The sequence below is a fragment of the Neolamprologus brichardi genome, chromosome 23 (genome assembly GCF_056152115.1).
Source record: "Neolamprologus brichardi isolate AB-2024 chromosome 23, ASM5615211v1, whole genome shotgun sequence".
NCBI classification, from domain to species: domain Eukaryota; kingdom Metazoa; phylum Chordata; class Actinopteri; order Cichliformes; family Cichlidae; genus Neolamprologus; species Neolamprologus brichardi.
The window spans coordinates 38,987,622-39,011,473 of NC_142125.1; the positions used below are offsets into that span (position 1 = coordinate 38,987,622).

The following is a 23,852-nucleotide window of genomic DNA, read 5'->3' on the forward strand; positions in this document are numbered from 1 at the left end:
CCTTTGTAATAGTGAGGGTAATAAAATCTAAATATTTTGATCACTTTAGTGCACATGATGGGTTAAATAAAGTCTGCTGATGGTCTGCTTACAGCAATGATTAAATATTAGAGCTCAAATTAGTTCCAACAGTCAGACAGCTGTGGAGGTTCAGGATCAGTAGAGTGGACATCATCACTGAGGGTCATTGCACAGAAGTGAAAACAGGAGGAAGCTACAGACCGCTTCAGTCGTTCACGACTTTGTATCATTTGTATTGTAAAGATTTTTTCAAATTGTTATTTTATTTTGGGGATTTTATATTATTTTATGTCTGTATATAGTTATTAGTTTTACACAAAATATAAAAGCAGCACTTACAGAAGTTTTGTAAATTACTAAAGTATTTACTAAAGCTGTCTCCCCTGAGTGAGCATCAGGGCCCTCTGCAGTTTTTGTGTAGAAGTGCAATCTTAGAATGAAACTGATTTATCTGGAACACAAGATGGAAAACTGATATTCTCATTAAAGACAGAAAATAGATGCAAATGCGCAGAAATGTAACTGTTCATGCCTGTAAGAACAAAGATGAACAGCAGCTCTTGTCGTTTGGAGACTTTAACTTATACATAGAAGATCAATGTAAGGGTATATGTGTCGTCACCGCATGTATAAAAAGGCTTTTTCTGAAACGCTCTCTCGCTTACGGCCATACCACCCTGAACACGCCCGATCTCGTCTGATCTCGGAAGCTAAGCAGGGTCGGGCCTGGTCAGTACTTGGATGGGAGACCGCCTGGGAATACCAGGTGCTGTAAGCTTTTGCACTTCCACACACAAACTGCAGAGGGCGCTGCTGCTCACTCAGTGGAGATAGCATCAAGGAATACTATGATAACAAGGACGTCACTTAATATTTCGGTATTTTGTTTTGAAATAATACAAATGACAGTTTAAATATTGAAACTAATCTGAGGCCATCTTTTAGCTCATTTTCTAATAGGATGGTTAGCGTGTCTTGCACAAAGCTTTTGCACTTCTAAACACAAACTGCAGAGGGCGCTGCTGCTTTCTCAGGGGAGACTTTCTCTTTTCTTCACCTGGTAGCAGTTTTGAAATAATGAACTGTGAGGCAAGAGAAAAGAGTAAAATAGTTTATTTTATCAGTAAAGATCAACAGAAGGCACGAATAACAGAATCCAAGGGCAGAAGAGAGACCAGTGTCGGTATGTTATACAACCATGTGATCAGATAGCAAAATATACCTTTACATCCACCATCTAGCTGCAGGAGTTCATGGGTAAATCCTTGGAAGGCCGAAGAAACACTTCAGCAGGAAAAATCGCAGCCTTTTGCAAAAATATATCCATATATAATTATACACTTTTTCTACATGTCGAAGCAAATAAACTCTACAAAATGCAGAAAACTATCCGAGGACATGAACTGCTGGCGCATTCATAAGAAAGTCCATGCTTATTATTCGTATCAGAGTATCACTGAATCAAAAATAGAAGCAGTACCTTTGTCAAAAACAGCAATAGGAAAAACTTACGAGTCCATAGAAAGCCAAAAAATATCAGCTTTGAAAACAAGAAGAGGTACACAAAACATTTCAAACTGATGTTTATAGGAGAATTTATAGGTCTGAAAATACAAGTCAGTCCCTTTCAAGCAGTTTAAAACAGAAACAGTAAAGGAATGCCATGGCTTTGAGATACTTTGGTTGTAATACAAATCCCAGAGTTCACAAGCAAGAGGACTACAGAGATGGCCATGCTACAAAAAAAAAAAAAAATACAACTGGCATCAAGACCACTGTCACTAACAAAAAGAATTTAAGATAAAAATGGAGCATTTTGAATAAAAAAAAAAAAAAAGAAAAAAATTTGGGAAAAAAAAATATTGAGCATCACAATTTTACAAGAAAAAGCTGGAATATTTCAGGAACGATGCAGTTTTTACAAAAAATAAAAAATAAAAAACTGTCATTGTAATTTAACCAGCCTCATTTTGCTACAACTGCCTATCCCACCCAACAAACCTGACTCAATACCAGTTTACCCATCACAAGTCTCCCAAGTAAAGTAAAGCCTCCTTCTAGATACATGTTGTAATCTTATTGACTGCTCAAATGTAAACTAATCTTAAAATTCCAGGTATTTTTAGAATATTATAATCCGTGAAACCAAATCAGAACTACGATGAGTTTTTTTTTTTCATTTTCTGAGTTTAAACATCTCAGTTATTTTTTGTTAGCTTTCTGGCTAAATAAAAATTAACTTCTTCAAATGCTGCGTCTTTGTGACATAACGTAGGTACATACTAAAAATTCTCAAACACTGCTCCGTAAATATAGGTTACATCGTGTTAAAAATAACTTCAGCTGCCAGGCTGTGGAGTCTAGTACGGGTAGCCGTCAGGGAGGCCCAGTCTTTGGATGCACTGCTCCACTCCTTCAGCCAGATAAGGCCCGTCATCTTCATAGCTGGGGAGGTGGGAGCCTTCGTCCTCGCTGGGAGGTAGGACAGCATCCGGGTCAGGCTTGAGACTTGGCCTCTGATTGTCTGGGAAAGCCATGGAGAAAAGTGCCTCGGGGTTGCACACGAACTTGTAGACGTACCGCTCACCGGCCACCTGCAAAAAGAGTTCGAATTGAGAAATTAAAAAAATAATAATAAAACAAAAGTAATCTCTCAAAAATTTGGAAATTAATGGCAAAATGTTGAGGACAGAAAACTGCAGTTTCTCTAATGGCCACTTGAGGCTGGTTTAAACAGTGAGTCAGTCTCCATGGACTTCAGTGTTTAAATGCCCAAAACAGCAGAAATAAACAACACTGATGATGTTTAATAGCCTGGTACAACAACACACACACAAAAAAATACTGCCTTTAATAAAAATTATAAAAAAAAATAACCTCAAGTCTTTTAAAACTCCAAACATTAAACTGGATGGCTTCCAGATGTGCTTCATTAGAGGCTAAGATTAGATTAGAAATAAGAGGTCAAAAACTCAGTGGTGCAGTGTAAGAGCCCAATAGCTAGTTTTTTTTTTAATAGTTTGTAATTGATTACAACAACATAGGAGTAAAGGAAGACTCAAGTGGAACATGACCTGCCTTTACCTTCTGCATAATGCCCTTTTCATAATAGTACCGCAGCGAGCGACTCAGCTTATCGTAGTTCATGGCAGGTCGATTCTTCTGGATCCCCCAGAGCCGAGCCACCTAAAAACATGATGGGGGAGGGGAGGGGAAAATTAATATATGGCTTTAGAAATGTTGTTTTTCAGACTTTAGATTATTAAGCTTCTCAAAGTTCCACATTAGGTATGCAGCAGCTGACCTCTTCGGGGTCAATCAGCTTGAACTCCATGTTTCGCCCCGTCCAGATGATCAGGTGTGCATTGGCTGGGTTGTCCAGGAGTGTGAGCAGGAACTGCCACAGCTGCAGGGAGCCACGGCGCTGGTACGGCAGACCCTCCTGTTTCACTTTACCTGGTGAAGACACGCAGAAGTCACCTTTCCTGCTTTTGTGCTGTTTTGTTGGTTGGTTTTTTAAACCAATTTCTTAACCGTTTGCTCATTTTTTTTTTTTTTTAAAATCATGTCCCATTGTACAGAACATAGTACAACATTAGAAACAGAACACTCAACCTGGTGTATGCAAATGCCAATAACGAACACAATACCGCCAGCTCACAGCACACTGTCTTAAATGATATTGTCCTTCCCTCCTTTGTCTTATACACCAAGTGTTAATAGGGATGTTTTGGAAGTCCGTGTCTTACCTTCCAGCCTTTCCGGCACAACACAGGTGTCATCATAGTACAGACACTGCTCTCTGTCTGGACCAAATCCTGTGGAGCAAAGAATAGAGTAAAAAGGCTGTGGCAGCATGAAAGGGCATTTTTAAACCCAGGACACACAAACTCACCTGCACTGTTATTTTGGTACAAAGCAGACTTCTCAAAGGATGATGACTGGCATGTTTGAACCTCTGAAAGGCACAAAAGTCACAATTCTTCATAAATTGCAAGCAAATGTAAAGTGTCTGAGCATGGGTTTCACTTATGGCAAGACTGCCTGTTACCCTAACAGACGTGAATACATTTTATTCAGATGCCGTCGCCACACTAAGTAAGTGCAACACACCTGAGTCATAGCCAAAGTCCCTTGGCTCTTGTTTAATTGTGACATGGTTGAAGGCAGTCTGAGGACGTGCCAGACCTGACGTAGGAGGCCCTGGCTCTGGATATCTCGGGTCCACCAGTTCTTGTTTAAAACCCCGGGGAGCATGGGGAACCAGAGGCTCTGAAAGGTGGCGCTGATACATTGGCCTCCCGTCACGGATGGCGGGGTGGTACGGCGTGTTTGCGGTCTTCTTTGGAGGAAGGAAAGACAGGCAGGGATCCGACAACTGCCGCTGGAACCTGAAGTGTGGAAAGAAGTGGATGTTTAAAGGTTTGAAGCTCATTCGCTTCCAGCTTAAACCGTGTGTGTGTGTGTGTATATATATTTTTTAAAGCTTACCTTTGTTCTGCGTTGAACGACACACTGGAAGAGCCGATGGGAGGATGTGGCATAGCAAACTGCTGGCTTTGATTGGCCTGTGGAAGGTTGCGGAGGTGGGAGGGGCTGAGGGCAGGAGTGTGGTTTGGGGAGCAGTTGTTGGTCAGCTGAGGGGTAGATGGCTGTAACTGCCTCTGTAAAGGTGGAGGTCCAGTAGGGTGGATGGAGCCACGTTGTTGTACTGCAGGTGTGGAGGATGGAGTCGGAGCGGGCTCACAGGCACTAAGGAGACCAGATAACAACACATCATCCAAGAGTTCTGTCTGCCAGGTGTGTGGTGGTGGTAGTATTGCAGTATATCACACACAGGTTTAAAAACATGAATGTTACCTGTAGCTGTAAAGGCACATGTCAGCCTGAGGCGTTCTGCAGGGAGAGAAGTCTTTGGACGAACTGGGTTCACGCTTCACTTTGCTGGCGGCCAGTCCATGAAGCATCACTGCAAAAAACACACAGGCAAATAATACATACATGTCTGCAGAGCATGGAATGAACACCCTTACTTTAGATGGCCAAGTGGACTGCTTCAAAGATTAGTCTTAAAAAACTTTCCTTTCTGATAAAGCTTATAGTTCAGGCAGAAGCAGGTGATAAGCTTAGGCTACGCAGGGCTTCCCATGATGCAGTGTTTCTTCTCAACTCTGAGAGAGAGAGATAGAGAGAGATAGAGAGAGATAGAGAGAGCTATCTATATATGTAGATATATATATATAGATATATATCTCTATATATATATATCTCTCTATCTCTTGTAAAAAAGGAAAAGTTTTCAAAAGCTTTTTTTGGGCTGGTATTACAAGTATATGAACATCACTCTTTATCTCAAAACTGTGTTTTTTGCTGTCTCAAATGAGTAAAATTGAATGTTCTGTCCCTATTCAATGCCAGGTCATTTTAATTGACTTCATCAGTTTATCTTTTGCACAGTTACACAAGTCTCACACTCCTAATTTGCCTCCAACTGCCTAGTGTTGGATCCCTGGTGAGCGTAATGGTTAGACAGTTAGGATTACACAACATTGCCTCTGGGAACACTGGCTGGGAAAATGTGTTTGTTGAAGCAGCACTTCCATAACCAAAACACACTCGAGACCCATTAAATGGCAGCTTTGGTGGAAACATTTGCCTGCCGGTGTGGCAGAACGGCTTCAGATCCAAATGAGAGTTTACTGCCAGCGTTTCAGACCCTGAATATTTCCCTCGTAACTCTTATCTGCTCATGTTGATAATTTAGTAGCAATGACACCTTGCATTAAATAGACAAGCTCTGCACGTTTTTAAGTTGCACTCTTCCAGTTTGCAATGCAGGCTTGCCATTTAGCATAAAGTTTTTCCTTTATCATCCCTTTCAGCATTTGCTCCCCACTCCTGCGTCAGTGAAAGAAAGGAAGCCTACCCCTATCTGATCTGAGCTTTCCAGGAATCTGTAGAGATTGTCATCAGTATGCTGCACCGATGACGCCAGGCCGCTAATGTTTCCATCCACGACACGGTCTCCGTCAGCTTCATTGTCCGCACGGGGAGTCGTTGTGTTGAAGCAGCTATGATTACGGCAGCAATAAGTATTATGCAATACGTGTTTGGCACTAAACGCACCATTTCCTCACCGCCTGCCTTATCTGTAACACTTTTAAGTACAGTACTTTTTTTTTTTATCTCACCTCATTTCCTCTGGTACATGACGACTATCATTTAACTGGCAAAGCTCCAAGGTGAGTGGAAACACCAGCGAATGCGAGCACTGTAAACAACTGGTTTTACACCAGTGACCTTTGAGATCACGAGTCACAATCTGGTAGTTCAGCAGAGTTTATCCATTTGCCATGAAAGAGCAGGAAGCTGCACAGATCCTAAATGAGAGCCAACAGCTGACAGTGCAATGTGATCACACGTGCCACCCCTCTTATGTCCAACTCCACGTTAAAGACCAACTTCCAACGCTCCAGACCCATCATAAAGCTCTCACAAAAATACTCGTGCATAAATAGTGTGCACCGCTGCTAAAACCTGAAATCGCGATCTCTCCAAACATCCAAGAAGAAGCAGGTACTCACAGTTATTGGACTGGAAATCCGGGACAAACTGCTCGTCATCGGTAGCTTGAGCTGAGCGGGAGGGAAAGACATGCCGTTTAAGGACCCCTCTCATCAACTATCACACATCATTTGTATAATGTGGGATGCTCACCTTCAGCGATCCATATTTCTTGGAGCTGAATCAGGTCTTGGAATAGCTCTGGAAGATGGTTTCACATTCATTTGTTAGAATGTGTGTGGGCGAAATTATTTGACATTTCACATGTAATTAATGACAACAAATGGCCTATAGAAGATTGTCAGAGAAGTATGACCTATTAAAGAAATACCAAAGACCACGAGGGGCACTTGAAAGAACAGCGGAGGGGAAAAAATAATCCTATTAGCAAATTTATGAATATAATTTCTCCCCACATTGTTTGTATCCAGCAGACAGATGTTATCCTGGCACTCACAAGAAGTTAACTGAAGTTTCATAGTCAGTCTGAGTTTTATATGTACCTTCTGTGTCCTGAGCCAGCTCGGTGTCCATGAACTTCCTCTTCCTTTCGCTGAGACACTTCGCTGCTTCCTGTGTGTGACATTTCTGCAGCAACGGGCAAAGGAATGAAACTCAGCACACATGCATCAAGACAAAAAGATAAGAATATAAAATCATAATGTTTCAAACTCACACTCTCAGGGACCACAAAAGGAACCTGCTGATCATAAAAGGCCTCCATGTTGCAGGAGTCTTCACCCTGGGATGAGCAGTGAGGAAGTGATATACTTTGAACATACTGGAGTCATTAAGCAGACTAAATCTAAGTCTATCGTAGTCTTTTTTCCCCCTACAGGACTAGCCCCTCCATCCATACTGCCATCATCCCTTTCACATGACTTGGCATGTTTGTTTACAGTGGCTATAAAAGCCCCGTTGTCACAGAAAGACTTATGCAATCTGCAGTACGCAAATCTGACATGAATAAACTGACGTGAAGCTGCGGGAGGAATCGCTCTTCAAAGGCTGATTTGAGGCAATGAAAAGAAAGCAGCTGAATAGTCAAATAAAACATGACGTCTTTTCCTTTGGCTGTGCCGTGCCAACTTTAATGACGTACAGAGAAGCATGTGTACAAAGAATGACAATGCTATGTTTGAAAAGACAGGAATTAAAATGGTTTGACACTTTGCTTGCCAAGAGCTAGGATTAAAGAAGAAACATTAAAAAAACAATAACAAAAAACAAACAAACCACTTGTTCAGCTAATAATGCCAATACCTAATCATATTGCTGCAACTGAGTGCATTTAGGCACAGTCAAGGTGACCAGCTGAAGTTCAAAGTGAGCATTAGAATGGGGAAGAAATGGAAGTTAGGTGGCTTTGAATGTGGCGTGGTTGTTGGCGCGAGTATATCAGAAACTGCTGAACTGTTGGGTTTCCCCACACAATCGCCTCTAGAGTTTACTAAGGCTGTTTATGCTGGAGATCAGAGGTGAATGATAACCACTTGGTACAACCAGAAGAGCATCTCTGAATGCACAACACCTCAAACCGTGAAGCAGACAGGCAACAGCAGCAGAAGACCACACCGAGTGACACTCCTGTCACCAGGAAACAGAGGCTAAAATCTGCACAGGTTAACCAAAATTAGACAAGAGGGGAAAAAAGGCTGCCTGATTTCTTCTGTGACATTCAGATGACGAAAGCATGGATCCATTTCGCCTTGCTACCACCTGTAACTGGTTGTAATGCTGCAGTTTGTGCCAGCTGAGCATTGTTAAATGCCACACTCTACCTGAGCTTTATTGCTGGCCATACCCATCCCATTATGACCGTAGTGTACCCATCCAGCAGAACAACACCACGTCATAAAGCTCAGATCACCTCAAACTGGTTTCTTGGTGTACCTAAAGTAGCCGATAAACGTATATGTGCGATAAAGATATGGGACATTATTTTAACAATGTTTTGCACCTCTTAACTACACCAGATTTCAAAGCTTTGTAAATTTCTACATTTTTAATGTTTCTTCAAACAAAAAAGGGGGTATTGACCTGGCTCAAACTGCTCAAGAGTCCAACTAAAGCTCGCGAAATATGGGGCAAAAGTAAACAGTGAAAAACTATTTCAAGAGATAAAAAGGTCAGCCCCCGACGTTGCGTAACGTTTTGTCTCGTCTTCGGTTAAAGAAACCTCCACAAACGATTTAATGTGAGGGGGGGTCACTCGGCTTTGCTTCAGTGACTCCAAACACCACAGAGGAGAAATCACGCCAACAAACTCCGCTAACGTTAGCAACAAATCCTCGCTTAAAGTGAAAGATTTGTGAATGGAGTTTCGCGTGACGCTCGTTGAGTCCTCCTTGTTTTTCTCAATGAAGTGAAACACGATACTGACTGAGGCAGGAGAAGGAGGATGAGGAGGGGGGGGAGACACCCGCTCACCATTGAGAAATTTCGCCACAGACAAACAGTGAAGGATTCCCGGCGCCAACAAGCTGAAAAAAGCTGCTGCAGACGGAAATGCCGCAGTGCAGGCAGGCGGTCGCGGGGGAATAAACGCAGCACTGAGTTAGATTTTTAAGAAAATGGCGTTAGCCTCTGAACGCCTATGTGCTCCCCTCGGAGCCTGTAGCAAAGGAAAAAAAATCGCGACCATGCATCTGGTGTTTATGTAATTAAAGGCAAGCAGGCGCCAGCTTTTACTAAAGCGGTAAGATAAAAACAAAAAGAAGAAGACTCACTTGGTAAGTGAAGTTTCTTGGCAGTGTGAAAACAGAACTCGTCGCAGATTTCCTCCCCTACATCCCATGCAGCACCTCGATTAATCACTCGGCTGTGGATTTTTCTCAATGAAGGACTGTGATAGCTGCGGCTAAAACGAGCGATCTCCTGCCCTGCCATTGGCTGGAACTCAGAGTCAGTCAGAAGGCGAGCCAATCGTCATCGAGGCTGCTCTGTGGCCCGGCCCCCAGTGTTTTTTATGAATGGCTGCGTTTCATTCATGAAACCAGGACTCTCTTAAAGGGCCGGCGCTGCAATTAAGGTCTTACAAAGTAAACAGGTAAATAAATAACCAAATTCAAGGTCATCTGTAACTTCTACACGGGAACAATAATGATGAAAATAGCACTAAAAGCATGCTTTTGCTGGTTTACTATATAGCCCACTGATTTCAACTAAATCAGGGGTGTTAAACATAATGCCTGGCAGCTTTAGAAAATTTGAAGCAGGGCATACACACACACACACACACACACACACACACACACACATTTCCGGTGATAAAGACCATGCATGGTACACCAAAGTAATAATGTAATACACAATCTACTATATTTAATTCTACACTATTTTTCACAATTTAAGCCCAAAGAGTTACGCTGACAAATTTTCTTTCACTGACTACAACATCATTTCATTATCAAGTAGAAAAACTGCTGAAATTGCATTTAAAATGAGTGTGACACCCGAACTAGGTTATATTCATGAGATCATCTTTCCTGCCACAGATCATAATAAACACTATAGCAACAAGCGAGACAAATAGTTGCCATGTAATAATAATTGATGTCCTTAATTTTATTGTTCTCTTATGATGTTACAATTGGAACTGCAACGACAACCACCACTGAGTAGATCATATATTTAGTGTTACTGTTATTAAACCTTACAGTCAATTACAAGGGTTTTCTTTTTTTTTTTTTTTTTTTTTTTTTTTTTTTTTTTTGGGGGGGGGGGGGGGGGAGGAGTTACATATGTAATAATTTAACAAAAAAAGTCAAAGAAATAATAAAAATGTGTCTCTTAGCTTCAGCCTGGAATAAGATGAACCAATGTTATACTCACTATTAAGGTGAGCACAGGCACAGGGGAGCATCATCAGGTTATCAGACTAACAGTCGTTTTACAATAAGACCCTAAAAGGATTTATAGCTTTGTTGGTTCACAGCAAGTACAGTAGGTCCTATCTCCCAGCCTCATTATCATCCCATTCTGTGTGGAGACGGCACGAACTCCATGTGGTTATGTGGGTTTCCTCCCAGTACTCCGGATTCTCCCAAAAATCCGCATTTTAGGTTAACTAGTGATTGTAAATCGGTGTGAATGCAAGATAGATAAAGCACTTGAACATGTATGAAAAGGTTAAATCTGGTTTTGAGGGCCATTAACTTAGCTTCAAATCTTTGTTCCTTAGAGCATTTCTTACATTTCTTACTCAGGACGGTGGAATACCGAAAACTGTACCCAACCCTAATGCAGCTCTTTCACATGTTCCTCCTCAGCCACCTGTATTGCCCCAGTTACAGTTTATTTCTTTTTTGAAGGCACATCCATCAGTTTTTGGAAGCTACCGCAGAAAATGTGTTTTTTTGGGGATAAGACTTCAAAAAGACTCCCGTGACCTGGACTGCATGTAACACTGAGGATATTTAAGTAGTCCTGTAAAAACTGGGAAACTGTCAAATGTTCGACGGGTTTAATCCAGCATCGCACATGACTGTTTGAAGAGTATTCATCTCAGTGGGTGGCAGAGCCCTTGCTGCACTTTTAATTCTACTCTGATCTCATTCCACTTCATTACCTGCTGCTGCAGAGTGATCACCCAAAGAAATTCCACATGATTACAGGGTAAATCCCCTCATACAGTACCTCCACAATAACAGGTGGCTCTTTACAATGCTTGGAAAGCTACAACAGTGCAAACCCTGCAGTTATCAACATGTTGCTCTAAACAAATACAGTGTTCCTGTCTACCTAAGAGAAAAATCAGTGCATATTACTAAGGTGTTTGTGCATTTTTCTGCTTAAAGTTCTGCAGACTGCATCACCCACTGAATATAGATTTAGTAATTCTTTTATTCCCCTGTGCTCTTTTTGTCCAGAATATATTATGTATTTATTAAAAAGGACTTGACAGAGCTGATGACATAAAACGACTTTACAATTAATGGATCCAAACAACAGGAAGGAAAGAGCAGCTGTTCAGCATTAAAGGGTTAATGTTGATCTGCTAGCAGTGAAAATGCATGTAAATGTTTCTTTTATGGCTTCATACTGACTGACCTCTTCAGGTGGATTTTTTATTTTTTTGCAGGGCTGCGCCGACTGTTTGCATTCGACTTAGAAAGTGCTCGATCAGCGTGGGGAGATGCCAGAATGGATCTGTGCGTGTGATAAAAGTTCCAGTTCAAACATCAGCTGAGCTCAGCAGCTCTGTTACTGATTTGCAGTGTCTCCTGTTTGCTGTGCACAATATCACATCGCAGATTTTTTTTTAAATTTATTCTTCCGTTCTGGCAGATCAACAAGCGTGATATAGTTGAACATATCTTGGAACAGGAAATTACACACTGCAGTCCTAAAGCTTCTTATCAAATGTTCCAGTTGTGTGTTGATGTCTTTTTTTCACTTTTTATCTTTTTATCTGTATATTTATTAGGGAAACAGAAGTTTTCACATATGATAAACTATCACCCCATTTTGACCTACACCAACGGGTAAGTATTGTAAGTAAAATTACACCCGTATAATAATTATTGTTTTGACTAGCTCTAAATATGGGATCAGTTACTTCTCTGGGATTATGCTGATTTATAATATTTAGTGCATTTTACATAAACAGATCACAAGGCAAAATATCAGGATTAAAAAAGACAGAGATGTATGGATATTCACACGGTTTTAAAGCTTTTTTACTACACTTATTTCCTGTCGTGTGAAATGCAGTTGTTAAACCACTGGGTGGCTCTCATGCCTACATCCTTTAGTCCTCATTGAGTGATAAATTACCTCAGCTCTCATAGAACCAGAGATCTTAGATCACATTGTTTTTCCCTGCATAGTTTTGTGCTCCTCCTAAACTTTCTAACGTTTGCACACGAACCCCTAAAAGCCAGCTGCTCTGCACTGACCACTTATTAGCAGCTCTCAGCTCAGATTCACCTTTGACACCATTGACTTTGCACTTTAATAATAAATTAATTCACAGATTACAAATTCAAAGACAACCCCGCTTCTCAAGAGGTCAGAACACTGTAAAGTGTAAATAAAATAAAAATGTAAGGATGTGTAAGTCACGTAAACCCATCTTTTAATTACAGTTGAAAAGAAAATAACACACTGAAATTGAGACATTGTACAATTTTAAGAGCAATGTTAGCTCGTTTTGAGTTTGATGCGATCTGAATGGAGCAAATGTTGATCTAAAATCTGTATATGCTGGTTAAGGTGTCTTTCCAGATGTGCAAGCTGCCAGTTCCACAGGCGCTCATGTACCTCCATACCACCAGAGACACAAACTTCTGACCTGAGCACTGATAACAAGGCAAATGGTTCCTTTAGTCTTTAGTCCGGAGTACACAGATTCCATATTTTCCAAAAAGAATTTCAAGTGCTGATTCATCTGACCACAGAACAGTTTTCCAGTGTTTCTGGATCATGTTTGTGGCTTCTTTTTAGCATGATACAACCTCAACCTGCATTTGTGGATGCCGTTCTCACTCCCGAGGCGTAACATGCCGACGTTTTGTCACGTCCCGCGGCGTTCCTGAGGAACGCGAAAGGAGACCTTCGGCGTTCTTATGGTACGCTGCGGGTTATGGCCGAAATCCAGTGAAATGACACTTTAATGATGTTAAATAGCGTGTTTCTAAGCGATTTGAAGAAAAAGAGTGAACATGTGTAGATTGAGTCCATACGGTTCTCATATTTCCTCATTTTTCCGAGGTCATCATTTAGGAACGTGGTGGGTAGCCGAAAACGTAATATGTTGACGATTTGTCACCTAGCCTAAAATGTGACGCTTTGGGAGTGAGCACGTGTTGGGATGCCACAGTGAACTGTGTTCAAAGACTGGAATAAGGAAGTGTTCCTGAGGCCATACCCAATCATGTTCCTGAGCTGTTGTCAATTAACCTAATTAGTTGGTATTATAATTAGTTGTTAACCTAATTTAGCTTTGTTTCTTGTGTTTGTTTATTTTTTTATTTAAAAACTGTTTTAATCGTCATCATGTACATATGCTGGTGTTAATGAACGGATTTAGACACAAGCTCATTTCTCCAGAAAGTCAAAGGTCAGAAAGTCCATAAAAGGCTGAATGCATTGTGAAAAAGAATGAAAAATACAAACTGTCCAAACCCTAACCCTATCTGGCAACCCTAAAGGTATCGTTTAATTATTATTAAAAGATAATAATTGAACTATAAAGGATAAGTAAATCATTCACTATTATTAGAGCCTGTTACGGCCCTGGCCATAATGTGTCTTGGTGGCTGTTTCTTGTCTTGTCTGTGTCTTTAAGTCTCTGCAGGTCCCTGATTGGATAAGCTGACGGCTGCTGATTGGTCCCCTGATCATGTGGTTGCTTTCAAAATCCCTCACCAGCAGTTGTCCCTGGGCAGCCACTGACAGCAGCAGCAGACCTGACCCTGGCTTCCAAAACCTGTGACATTTATGTTTGAGATTCTCGTGACTTACCGAGCTTTGTATATAGTGTGTACATTCGTTTTCACTTATAAATAGCACTGAAACAGAAGGGGTTAGCAGCCTTATTATTTTTCCTTGTACTGTTTTTAGATAGCACCTCCTCACCTGACTTAGCTTGTTTTGTTTGTTATTTTGGCCTTTGTTCACCCCAGAGCTTCATTTTTCAGACAAATAAACCACCGTTCACTAAGAAATTGTTTTGTCTGTATGGTTTTGGGGCCCAGGGCGGGGTCACTTCCTTTTTTAACTCTTATGTTACGTTCCCGTACCCCTAGACTGGGGCGTAACAGAACCATTAATGTAAACCATTACCAGTGTTGGATCAGAGCACTGTATCAAATGTAAAGGCACTACTTTGAGCCCAGGTCAGGTTGATGAAGTTAAATAAATCGTAAAATCAGCGTCCTGCATCATATCCACAGTACTGTGTATCAGCGAACTACCATAGCTGTCTGACATGGTGACAATTTTTTGCTGTTGTTGTCTGGGCACCTGCTGGGCAGTGGATATTGTTGCTCTGCTGTATTATTTCTGCCACCTCTGGCACAAATAAACAATAGCTGGCTGCTGGCATACCACTAACCCCTGTTGGTGAACCCTCCTGAATTACCAGCAGGCTTTTTTCAGCAGTTTTATTTCCAGGCTTTTCCACGAGCCGCCAGCTGTTGGCACACTAATTAAAAAAACTCCCGCCGAGCACCGCAAAGTAGAACTTATCCTGGTTTTTTTTTTTGGTTTGGTTTAAAACAACAAGAAATAAAATCACAGCAGTTCATTGTTTGTCTATGCCTGGGGGTTTATTTGCTCATTTGAATAAGCGACGGGAGGAAAGCAAGAAAAGGCAAGTGAGCTTTTGATCTAGAAGTCCACGACGCGTCTAATGGAGCCTACAGATGGATTAAGAGCTCCCCACTCCGAGTGTCGTCTGTATTCGCCCTTCTCCAGCAGGTACTGGCGCCCCCTGTAGCTCGGATGCTCATAGAAGACCCAGGTGCCGTCCTGGATGTGGGCCGAGTGGATGTCGCGGTAGCGCCAGCGGTCCTGCAGGTTGGGCATGTCGTCGCTAAACTCTATCATCTGGCCACTGAAGTCTGGACGTTCGTAAATGCGGATCCTGTGCCTGGTGGATGGCTTAAAGATTTAAAAATAAGAACATGTTAATAATCGATAGGAATTCCTTTAACTTTAAGCAGCTAAGACCACATTTGTCCATCCTGTAAGGAGGAGAACATTTCTCACAGCGTTGCATTGCTAGTTCTGTGGTTGCTTCCTGAGACTTACATATCTAATGAAGCGACAGGAGCGAATGGTGTCATTGAAGCCATTCCAGCTCTGATAGTTGGGGTACTCCCCTTTAGAGAGGACGTACTGGTAGCCCATATACTGGGGTCTCTCATAGATGACCCAGGCTCCACTCTCCACCCGAACAGAGTTACAGCGGCTGAAGTGGGAGCTCAGCTCGGGACAGTCATTGCTGCATTCGAAGTAACGACCCTGGAAGTTCTTGTCCTCGTAAAAAAAGATCTGCAAGCAAGAGTGTGAATTAAAAGCTGTGCAAGTAAAGCAAACCCTAAAACTCTCCATATCTCTATGGACAACACCGCTGATATAACTCTTTTTACAGAGAATTATACGTTATAGATAGTTATAGATAAGTTTGTTGTACTAACGCAGGGCAAATATTGGACTTTCACTTTTTTTGTGCTGCTCCCTAGTGGCTAAAAATGAAATAATTCAGCTTTAAGGTTTTTGTTACCATCTATATTTATTTGTGCAGGAACATTCATGCACTTCAGGTTATAACTGACAAAAGCACCGTCCACTCGTCACACTAACAAACTAACATTTGACAGGACATCAGCTCAACGCCATTTAGCAAGAAGCAATTCACCCACAGCTTAGCGTGAGGTCATTACGGCGTTATCATATCGCACAGTTGTGGCGCTTACCTTCCCTGTGCGCTCCATAATCGCGTCGTGTTCCTCCTCACCCAATCAGATTAATGCCACTCATACACACTGCATTGCCGGCAGTCCACTTTTAAATAAAGGCTGATGAACTGCATTGCCAGGGGAATCATTGTCATTCAAATGAGCTCTCCATTAACATCGGCACATTAGCTGATTCTGCAATTGTTTTAGCACATGGCCTTTATATGTGTTGATGCAGAAATTTTGACTGAATGCTGTTTAACTCTAGAAAAATAGAAATATTGTTGCTGAAAAATCACTTCTTCATTCATGTCACCTCCCATATCCTCCGAAGAACCAGCCTAATCATTTATGTCCTCTGTAATGGATTTTTGGTACTAAATACAGGACATCCTGGGCTTTCCATTGATATTCATGTGTTTGGGTGGTTTCTTTTAGCTCCAAAGAGGCAGGAAATCACAAAAAAGTTCAGTGGGAAGATTCTTTTTTCCTCGGTTCTCAGGAGGATATAAGATAAGATAAGATAAGATAAGATAAGATAAGATAAGATAAGATAAGAAGATAAGAAGAACTTTATTTATCCCGAGGGAAATTCTTTTGTCATACATATGCTCAATGCAGCAAGGGAGACAGAGGAGCAGAGGAATAAGATATACAATATGTACAATAGAATACAAGTATACAGTAATATACAGTAGGATATAGCTGCTGTTATCTTAATATTTATGGAAATATTGTTTCAGCATGTATTATTGTGTTTTGTATTTCATGTTACATTACATCACATTTTCTATTTTTCTGTTTTTCTGTTTTTGTTTTGTTTGCCCAGTCAACTGTAACTTATCCTCTTGTTTATTATTATAGCTATTCTTATTGTCACATGCACAGCCTTCCCATCTGAACACTATTCACTACTAGAATTAGATATAAAATATTTATAAATATAAACCATTGACCATTACAACATCTTATAAATATTAAATAATACAATTTTGTGTGTATTCTCCTGTTTTTCTTAATAAATATACTCATTTATATAATGAATAAAAAGCTTGGATATAAAAAAGACTCTAATATATTTATTTTGTGTAATCCAAGTGCATGCATAATGTGCACGTGAGTTTATATACTGGTGCAAATTTTAACCTAAAGTTCTTGTAGTTATTTTACTATGATTTAAAATGACTTTCACTATTTAAACATTGCATTTGTCCAGTTTAAATCAATATTTATTATTTATTAAGTTTTAAAGTCTAAAAAAGCTTTAATTTGATTTTTTTTAAAATGTTGTGATTAAATGTAATACAATATGGATAATGAGTGAAAAGGATCATGGGTAATAAATGACAACCAATGTTTAATTTTCTATCATGACTTTATTTTAAGCATGTTTAGTTATTTTCCTTGTTTTTATTTTTTTCAAAGATTTGTCAGTGGTTACTGCTCTTTAACCCGGCGGATGGATCCAACGCTGGGCTGCATGCCCCCCCACTCAGCGTACCTCCTGTATTTGCCCCTCTCAAGCAGGTACTGGCACCCCCTGTAGTTTGGGTGCTCAAAGAAGATCCAGGCTCCTTCGAACACCTTGCAAGAGTGGACATTGTTGCTTTTCCAGTTCTCGGGGAAGGCAGGCAAGTTGTCTGCCATCTCCATCGACTGACCTTCAAAGTTTGGCTTTTCCCAAACTTTCAGCCTCCATGAATCCCCCACCTGCAAGGAACAAATGAAAGAATGGGAATGTCTGCATTGTTGGTTTCTTACTGTATTATATTGTGAGTTGATTATACACCATTCACACACATATATAGTCACCTACATTTCGAATAATTCGACAGGACCTGATGGAATCGTTGATACCTAGCCAATACTGGTAGTCTGGATACTCTCCTGGGCTTAGCACGTACTGGTAACCCATGTAGTTTGGTCTTTCATAGACTACCCAGAATCCTCCCTCCACTCTGATGGAGTTGCAGCGGGGGAAGTAGGTGTGCAGGTCACTGCAATCATTGTCACACTCGTGAGACTGACCCTGGAAGTTTTTGTCCTCGTAAAAGATGATCTGAGAAAACAAGTTTTGATGAAGCGTTGCACTCACTGAACTCTAGGAAGTGGCTGTTATGGTAAAACAAACACATTCTGTATTCATTCATCTCAAAATACAGTATAAGCATGAATCATATTGCCACAAAGATGTGCCTGTCACATATAGTACCTTCTCCATTGTCGATATCAACAGGTTTGGTGTGATATAAAACATTAAAGCAGCCACCCCCTATATTCACTTTATACAGAACAGGGACAATAAAACTAAGCACATGGCTTGCTTTCTGTGAACTGGATTATTCAATCACTGATTCAAATATTTATCCAGGCTTATCACATTGTTCTGAAGCAGTGAATCCTGTTTCCCTAAACAATGCAAATGCACAGTGCAAAGCATCCCAAAGCCACTGGATGCAGCAGAGCGTGCTGACAAAAACAAGGGCACTGCAGGACAGTTGGTTTGATATGAAACGTTTTGAGCTGAGTCAGTGACACAGCGGGAAGGCACCAGAGACTCTGCTGGAGATATTTATACACACTTTATAACTAATTCATATTATAACAAGTAAGCAGTAATTTGATCGATCATTTACCCCTAGCGTTTCTTTCCATGGTAAATAAGCTGATTCCACGCACTGTTCATGATGCAGGGAAAAACTCCCATTTGAAACAATGCGTGAGGACACAAGTGATGGTCTTCAGCACGACACTGTAGTGAAGGTTATGTTTAGGAAACAAGCAGGATTAAAAGGAAGCAACACAAACAAAAGCTGATCTCCTGTTCCCACCCTGTTATTAATCAGAACCTTAACTCCACACTTAGTCATTTCCACACAAACAAATGTCATTTTTGATAAACTTCCTTTCCTTTATTGAATCATCAAGGCAGATTTTTCTTTTAAATGTAACAAGCAGATTGCCACAGCTTATATGAACATTCATGCTCCCCAGAGGGTGAACTCCCCACACGATGACCTTCACCTTTAAATCTGCCACCATAAGATCGCTGTTGTTGCTGAAGAATGATCCAGATTCTTAAAATAACAATAACAATGTTTTAAGTATTGCCCTTCATTTAAAGGTATCCAACATTAAATCATCAGTACTGAAGTACCTTCAGCAGTGAAACTACTGGTTTCTTTGTACTTTGTCATAGTTGCTCGGTTCTCCTGCTTCTTTCCCACCTGAGAGAGATATGATTTCCTGCTTAAACTAAGATCAGGATGCTCAGCCCGTTAATACAAGTGCATAGTTTTCTTTTATAATATGATATGTATTTATATACATACACGTGCATGACATATATATATGGCATGGCATGGAGTTGTAGTGTTGTATTTACACCAGAGGTCTAACAAAGGGGGACTTTGTGAAACTGCCACACAAAAAGTCTTCACATCTTTAAAATAACGTGATTTAATAGTTCTACTTGGTTTTTATTAATGTATTCATTTTTCCAAATCGAGCTTGAGGCACATTTGATGAAATCCACAAGGACAAAGTCAGTTTGCTTGAGTCATTTATTGATTGTCATGTGCATCACTTTTTGATTATGACTGTTAATCAAAACTCTGTGATCCTGCGGAAAGAGCCGACGCCAGGTGAAGATGCCCCCCAGTCGCCGTGCTGCCGGTACTCGCCCCGCTCCAGGAGGTACTGGTGCCCGCGGTAGTTGGGGAGGTCGTAGAATACCCAGGCACCATCTGTCACCACACAGGAGTAGGCCTCGCGCATCTTGTAGGTATCATAAACCGATGGGCAGTCATCAGAGCACTCCACCATCTGCCCACCGAAGTCCGGCCTCTCGTACAGCCTCACCTTCCACGCACTACCGTAGACCTGCAAACACAAGCAAAGCACAGTGTACTCGGTGCAGATTTACACTGCCAACTTTAGTGTTATGAAAAGTCCTGGAAAATTCCTCCCAAAGATAAAAAATACATGTGCAGGGTTTCACTCTAGGCTATCAGCTCACATGGACTTACATTTTTATTATGTAATCTCTTCAAAAGCTGGTCTTTGGCTGCTATTGCAACTGCGACTGATTAAATCAAAACAATGAGCTTAAAGAGGCTAAAATGTTCCATCAAACAGAAAGAAATTACATTTCTTACATACATTAATCTTTTTTTTTTCTTTAAGAAAAAGCTAAAAGTTGCTGCCAGTTGTGCTTCCTATTGTCTACTTGTTTAGTCTGCTGGCTTAACAGTGAGCACCCAGCCTGGACTGGTGCCCTTGTACAATGCTGTCCTGCAGGGACTGCACAAACACATTTCCAGAAGCAGTCTATGTGAAACCTCTGTTGGATTTTGTGGTTGAAGGAACTTGGAAAAAAAAGGGGGGGAACTTACATTTTTGACGGTACGGCAGGATTTGACATTGTCGTTGAAGGCCATCCACTGCTGGTTGTCGGCGTACTCCCCTGGGCTGAGGACGTACTGGAAACCCTTGTAGTTGGGTTTCTCATAGATGACCCACACGCCGCTCTCCACTCGGATGGAGCTGCAGCGGTTGAAGTATGTGTGCAGGTCGGCGCAGTCGCTGCTGCAGTTGTAGCAGCGACCCTGGAATTTCTTCTCCTCGAAAAATGTGATCTGTGGAAAACGTACGCTTTTAATAAACCCAAGAGGAGGAAGAGTCTTTAAACGCACACTGATCGCAACAGGTCTTAGCTTACCTTCCCCATTTGGATGCACTGTAGACCTCATTCTTTGCTGCAGCCCCATCAAAGTATTTAACGATAAACAAAATGTGCAGAGTGTGGCAAGTCTTTGATACCCAAATGAGGTAGATTTACATATCAGCAAAATAGCTTGGAGCTGTTTGATTTGCCTTTGTTCTGGCCTGATGATGGCTCTGTATCAAACACATGCTGGAACAGTGAAGGCAGAGGATCAGTGTTAGACTGCGAGGGACAGAAATTATTTAACACTGTTTAATAGTAACTCCCTTCAAAACAAAAAACAAAAAACTGAAGGTATTATTGAAAATTGAGGTATTACTGCAAAAAAACCTATGTGAACATGTAACTAAAATGGCATTTTTAGGCTTTTATTTTCTATTTCTGATCCTACAGGAAACAAAAACCCTGCCTCATGTAGTATTTACTGGTTTAAGTATATGCTGATAGACTCAAAATGTCTTTTGGACTACTGTTGCAAATATAAAATGCATACATTAAGACCTGTTCTGTGCAATTTAGAGTGTTTGCATTATGTGAAACTGTAGAATATTACATCTTTCTGTCTAGTTTCATTAAACAGAATAGACCTTTTATTTAGTGACGATTTGGTTAAGTCCATTAGGAACCTTCAGACTATATATGTAACAGCTTTAAAGTAATTAAACATCAATACATGCAAGAAATTGATAAACTATACTATACTATAATGTACAATCTACTCAATAAATATTTAAGATGGACACAGGGGGGGGCCTTAGCCAATTTGGCCATGTCACCTCCAAAATACACAATCTGAGCACTTACGCCTCATATTGTTTCTACTTTCTATTTACTCCAAGTGCTTCACACTTAATGGATCACACGGGCATAAAAGAGGGTGACAACCTTTTCAAACAACTGATGTCCTTCATCTTTCTTTTCCTAAACCGTCTAAAAATAAAGAGGTGAATCCTTAAAAGCCCACCGAATGAGTCCTTTTGATTTTATCTCCTTGGATTGTTTTTTATTTTTCTTCTTCTTGGGTTCTCAGTCTTGGTATAAGCTTGGGGGGGAAGTTTTGTTCGTTCTTGTTTGGCATTCGGCATGGTTTGCTCATTACAAACCCACTACACTTTCACATCTTTTGATTGTTTCAACACGGTTCTCTGTTCATATCGTCTTTTAATTTATACACAGCACTTTGTGACTTTTATGTCTGTGAATAGTGCTATATAAATAAACTTCACTTACTTATGCTTTACAGTTTCCCTTCTTCCTAAAGTCTTTGAGTTTTAGATACAAATAGGAGTCTTATGAGCTTCTAGTTCTGAAGCTGATAAAATAAAACCAAACTCTCTCAGTATTCAGAATTCCTTATTATTTCTGTTTGGGATGTATTTCCTAATAGTAAATCCTCTCTCAAATACAGAACTTTGAAGCATCTGTAAATGCAGTTAATCTTCGAAACCTTTCTAACATATTACTTACAACTGAATTTTGACTTATCAGTATTTACATTAGAAAAACCAGGGGCGTGTCTGGATGGGATTTCAGCTTGCTTTATTATTATTCACAGTACATTTGGAGTGTGTGATTTTGAGTTAACAGGCGTCCATAATGCGCCTGATGGAGCTGAACTTTGTGATGTTGCTCCCCATCTCTCTGAGGTTCCTGTACTCTCCCGGCCTGAGGTACAGCATCCTGCCTCTGAAGCCGGGCTGCTCGAACATCAGCCAGTGACCGTCCATCACGTTGCAGGACTGACAGTCAGACATGTGAAAACGATCCATTATGTTATCGCAGTCGTCGCTCAGCTCGTACATCTGGCCTCCGAAGTTCTCCCTCTCGTAGATCCTCATTCGGAAGGGGCCTCGGTGCTGTGGATGAAGAAGCAGGATGACTGTGGCCTGTAAGTCTATAAAACTTATCTTTAGCTGAGAATGTAAATCTAAAACTACATCTTGGACAACATAAAGTAGCAATATTATTTAAAAAATTAAATATAAACTATATTTTAATGTTTCCCTCCATTCATCTTCTTCCATGTTTATGAAAACTTTTGCTGCTTCATTTTATATCTCCATATCCATGGGATCTGGAGGTTTTGTTCTCTTTCATTGACAGGTGATTACACCTGAGGATGGTTAAAGAAGGCTGGGAGATATGGATGACTTCTAGTGAGTGAATCCTAAATTTAAAATATGATACATGCAGAAAGATATGACTGAACAGCTAGGCTCAATTTTTATTTCAATATATTTCACAATTAATTACAATTTTTCTCCTGCATGCAGGAGGGCAGCCTTTGTGCTCAGACAAATGTTTCTTTTTAGCTTTTATTGTCACTGGCCTTCTACATCTACATATTTAAAAGGTCTCTGTCTTGTCCTTTCTGTTGTGGCCGGGCCCCGAATGCAGCTCAATGTCATCCACCTACCGTGGGGATCATGCGACTGGATCTTATGCAGTCGCTCATGCTCATTCCCATCAGGCGCTGGTTGTCTGGGTATTCTCCTCTCCTCACCAGCATCTGATGGCCCATGAAGTTGGACTTCTCATAGACCATGAAGAGGCCACTCTCCACCCTGCAGGAGTTACACCTGCTAAGGTAGGACGTCAGCTCTGGGCAGTCACTGCTGGTTTCATAGGAGCGACCCTGGAAGTTCCGGTCTTCATAGAAAATGATCTGCAAAAGAGAAAAACAAGCGAAGCATATATAAATAAGCAACCTGTAAACAGCTATTTTGCATATTTGTTATTATGAACTCGTGAAGTTTAACTTTAAAACTTCCTACTGTTATTAGTTTCACTTACCCTCCCCATGGTCATGGTTATCTCAGATACATCTCATCAACATCGACCCTTTTTCCCTTTTTATACATTGCACAGCTTGTGCTGAAACCTTTGAGTCATCACTCTATATTGTGGCACAGCAGCACTATAGCGTGGCAGACCGTATGTCCGATTCTGCAAATAGGTATTGTGATAGAAATTTGGGATTTATGCTCCCTTCCAGCAACTTCTACTATTGCATTCATCTCTCTTCTGTAAAAATCTATGTCGTATGAACATCAGATCTGTACATGAGACTGAATGTTGTGGTAACAATAACAGTATTAAACAAACTCTATTGAGGTATACTGTGAAATGTGAAT

At 40.7% G+C, this 23,852-nt stretch overlaps 5 protein-coding genes and 1 non-coding gene across 6 annotated transcripts; 1 reads left to right on the plus strand and 5 right to left on the minus strand.

Annotated features, from left to right (window-relative positions):
• The first annotated feature begins 680 nt into the window (after positions 1 to 680).
• LOC148096300 (5S ribosomal RNA) lies at positions 681 to 799 on the plus strand. The gene has a single exon (XR_015717314.1). It is a non-coding gene; the product is annotated as a 5S ribosomal RNA (ribosomal RNA).
• A 319-nt stretch (positions 800 to 1,118) lies between these two features.
• LOC102780277 (ETS translocation variant 5-like) lies at positions 1,119 to 9,414 on the minus strand. The gene is made up of 13 exons (XM_087836530.1): positions 9,315 to 9,414; positions 7,262 to 7,327; positions 7,089 to 7,173; positions 6,739 to 6,786; positions 6,606 to 6,656; positions 4,882 to 4,990; positions 4,513 to 4,773; positions 4,135 to 4,412; positions 3,917 to 3,979; positions 3,771 to 3,839; positions 3,326 to 3,477; positions 3,106 to 3,207; positions 1,119 to 2,615 (listed from the first exon to the last, which is right to left on the minus strand). Exons 2-13 carry the CDS (start codon positions 7,307 to 7,309, stop codon positions 2,382 to 2,384), a joined length of 1,500 nt encoding a protein of 499 aa, XP_087692656.1. The 5' UTR covers positions 7,310 to 7,327; positions 9,315 to 9,414; the 3' UTR covers positions 1,119 to 2,381.
• A 5,418-nt stretch (positions 9,415 to 14,832) lies between these two features.
• Positions 14,833 to 16,072, minus strand: LOC102800040 (gamma-crystallin M2-like). Its single transcript, XM_006807113.2, has 3 exons — positions 16,011 to 16,072; positions 15,343 to 15,585; positions 14,833 to 15,192 (listed from the first exon to the last, which is right to left on the minus strand). The coding sequence occupies exons 1-3, from the start codon at positions 16,026 to 16,028 to the stop codon at positions 14,920 to 14,922; spliced, it is 534 nt and encodes a 177-aa protein (XP_006807176.1). The 5' UTR covers positions 16,029 to 16,072; the 3' UTR covers positions 14,833 to 14,919.
• Positions 16,073 to 17,348: 1,276 nt separating this feature from the next.
• Positions 17,349 to 18,249, minus strand: LOC148096301 (gamma-crystallin S-1-like). Its single transcript, XM_087835941.1, has 3 exons — positions 18,205 to 18,249; positions 17,809 to 18,051; positions 17,349 to 17,702 (listed from the first exon to the last, which is right to left on the minus strand). The coding sequence occupies exons 1-3, from the start codon at positions 18,247 to 18,249 to the stop codon at positions 17,430 to 17,432; spliced, it is 561 nt and encodes a 186-aa protein (XP_087692067.1). The 3' UTR covers positions 17,349 to 17,429.
• A 1,292-nt stretch (positions 18,250 to 19,541) lies between these two features.
• Positions 19,542 to 20,734, minus strand: LOC102799766 (gamma-crystallin M2-like). The gene is made up of 3 exons (XM_006807112.2): positions 20,713 to 20,734; positions 20,387 to 20,629; positions 19,542 to 19,874 (listed from the first exon to the last, which is right to left on the minus strand). Exons 1-3 carry the CDS (start codon positions 20,719 to 20,721, stop codon positions 19,599 to 19,601), a joined length of 528 nt encoding a protein of 175 aa, XP_006807175.1. The 5' UTR covers positions 20,722 to 20,734; the 3' UTR covers positions 19,542 to 19,598.
• A 1,506-nt stretch (positions 20,735 to 22,240) lies between these two features.
• On the minus strand, positions 22,241 to 23,535 carry LOC102799488 (gamma-crystallin M3-like). Its single transcript, XM_006807111.3, has 3 exons — positions 23,512 to 23,535; positions 23,135 to 23,383; positions 22,241 to 22,574 (listed from the first exon to the last, which is right to left on the minus strand). Exons 1-3 carry the CDS (start codon positions 23,524 to 23,526, stop codon positions 22,299 to 22,301), a joined length of 540 nt encoding a protein of 179 aa, XP_006807174.2. The 5' UTR covers positions 23,527 to 23,535; the 3' UTR covers positions 22,241 to 22,298.
• Between the last annotated feature and the right edge of the window lie 317 nt (positions 23,536 to 23,852).

Excerpts from the sequence above, each read along its gene's own strand:
- LOC102780277 (XM_087836530.1), bottom strand. The coding sequence starts at position 7,309 with ATGGAGGCCTTTTATGATCAGCAGGTTCCTTTTGTGGTCCCTGAGAGT. Across the intron at positions 4,413-4,512 it reads TCGTTCAACGCAGAACAAAG|GTTCCAGCGGCAGTTGTCGG; the intron begins GTAAGCTTTAAA and ends TCCACACTTCAG. Across the intron at positions 3,208-3,325 it reads AGCTGATTGACCCCGAAGAG|GTGGCTCGGCTCTGGGGGAT; the intron begins GTCAGCTGCTGC and ends TCATGTTTTTAG.
- LOC102800040 (XM_006807113.2), bottom strand. Across the intron at positions 15,193-15,342 it reads CCTGTCGCTTCATTAGATAT|CCATCCACCAGGCACAGGAT; the intron begins GTAAGTCTCAGG and ends TAAATCTTTAAG.
- LOC148096301 (XM_087835941.1), bottom strand. The coding sequence starts at position 18,249 with ATGTTTTATATCACACCAAACCTGTTGATATCGACAATGGAGAAG. Across the intron at positions 18,052-18,204 it reads TGATATCGACAATGGAGAAG|ATCATCTTTTACGAGGACAA; the intron begins GTACTATATGTG and ends TTGTTTTCTCAG. Across the intron at positions 17,703-17,808 it reads CCTGTCGAATTATTCGAAAT|GTGGGGGATTCATGGAGGCT; the intron begins GTAGGTGACTAT and ends TGTTCCTTGCAG.
- LOC102799766 (XM_006807112.2), bottom strand. Across the intron at positions 19,875-20,386 it reads CCTGCCGTACCGTCAAAAAT|GTCTACGGTAGTGCGTGGAA; the intron begins GTAAGTTCCCCC and ends TTGTGTTTGCAG.
- LOC102799488 (XM_006807111.3), bottom strand. Across the intron at positions 22,575-23,134 it reads CCAGTCGCATGATCCCCACG|CACCGAGGCCCCTTCCGAAT; the intron begins GTAGGTGGATGA and ends CTTCATCCACAG.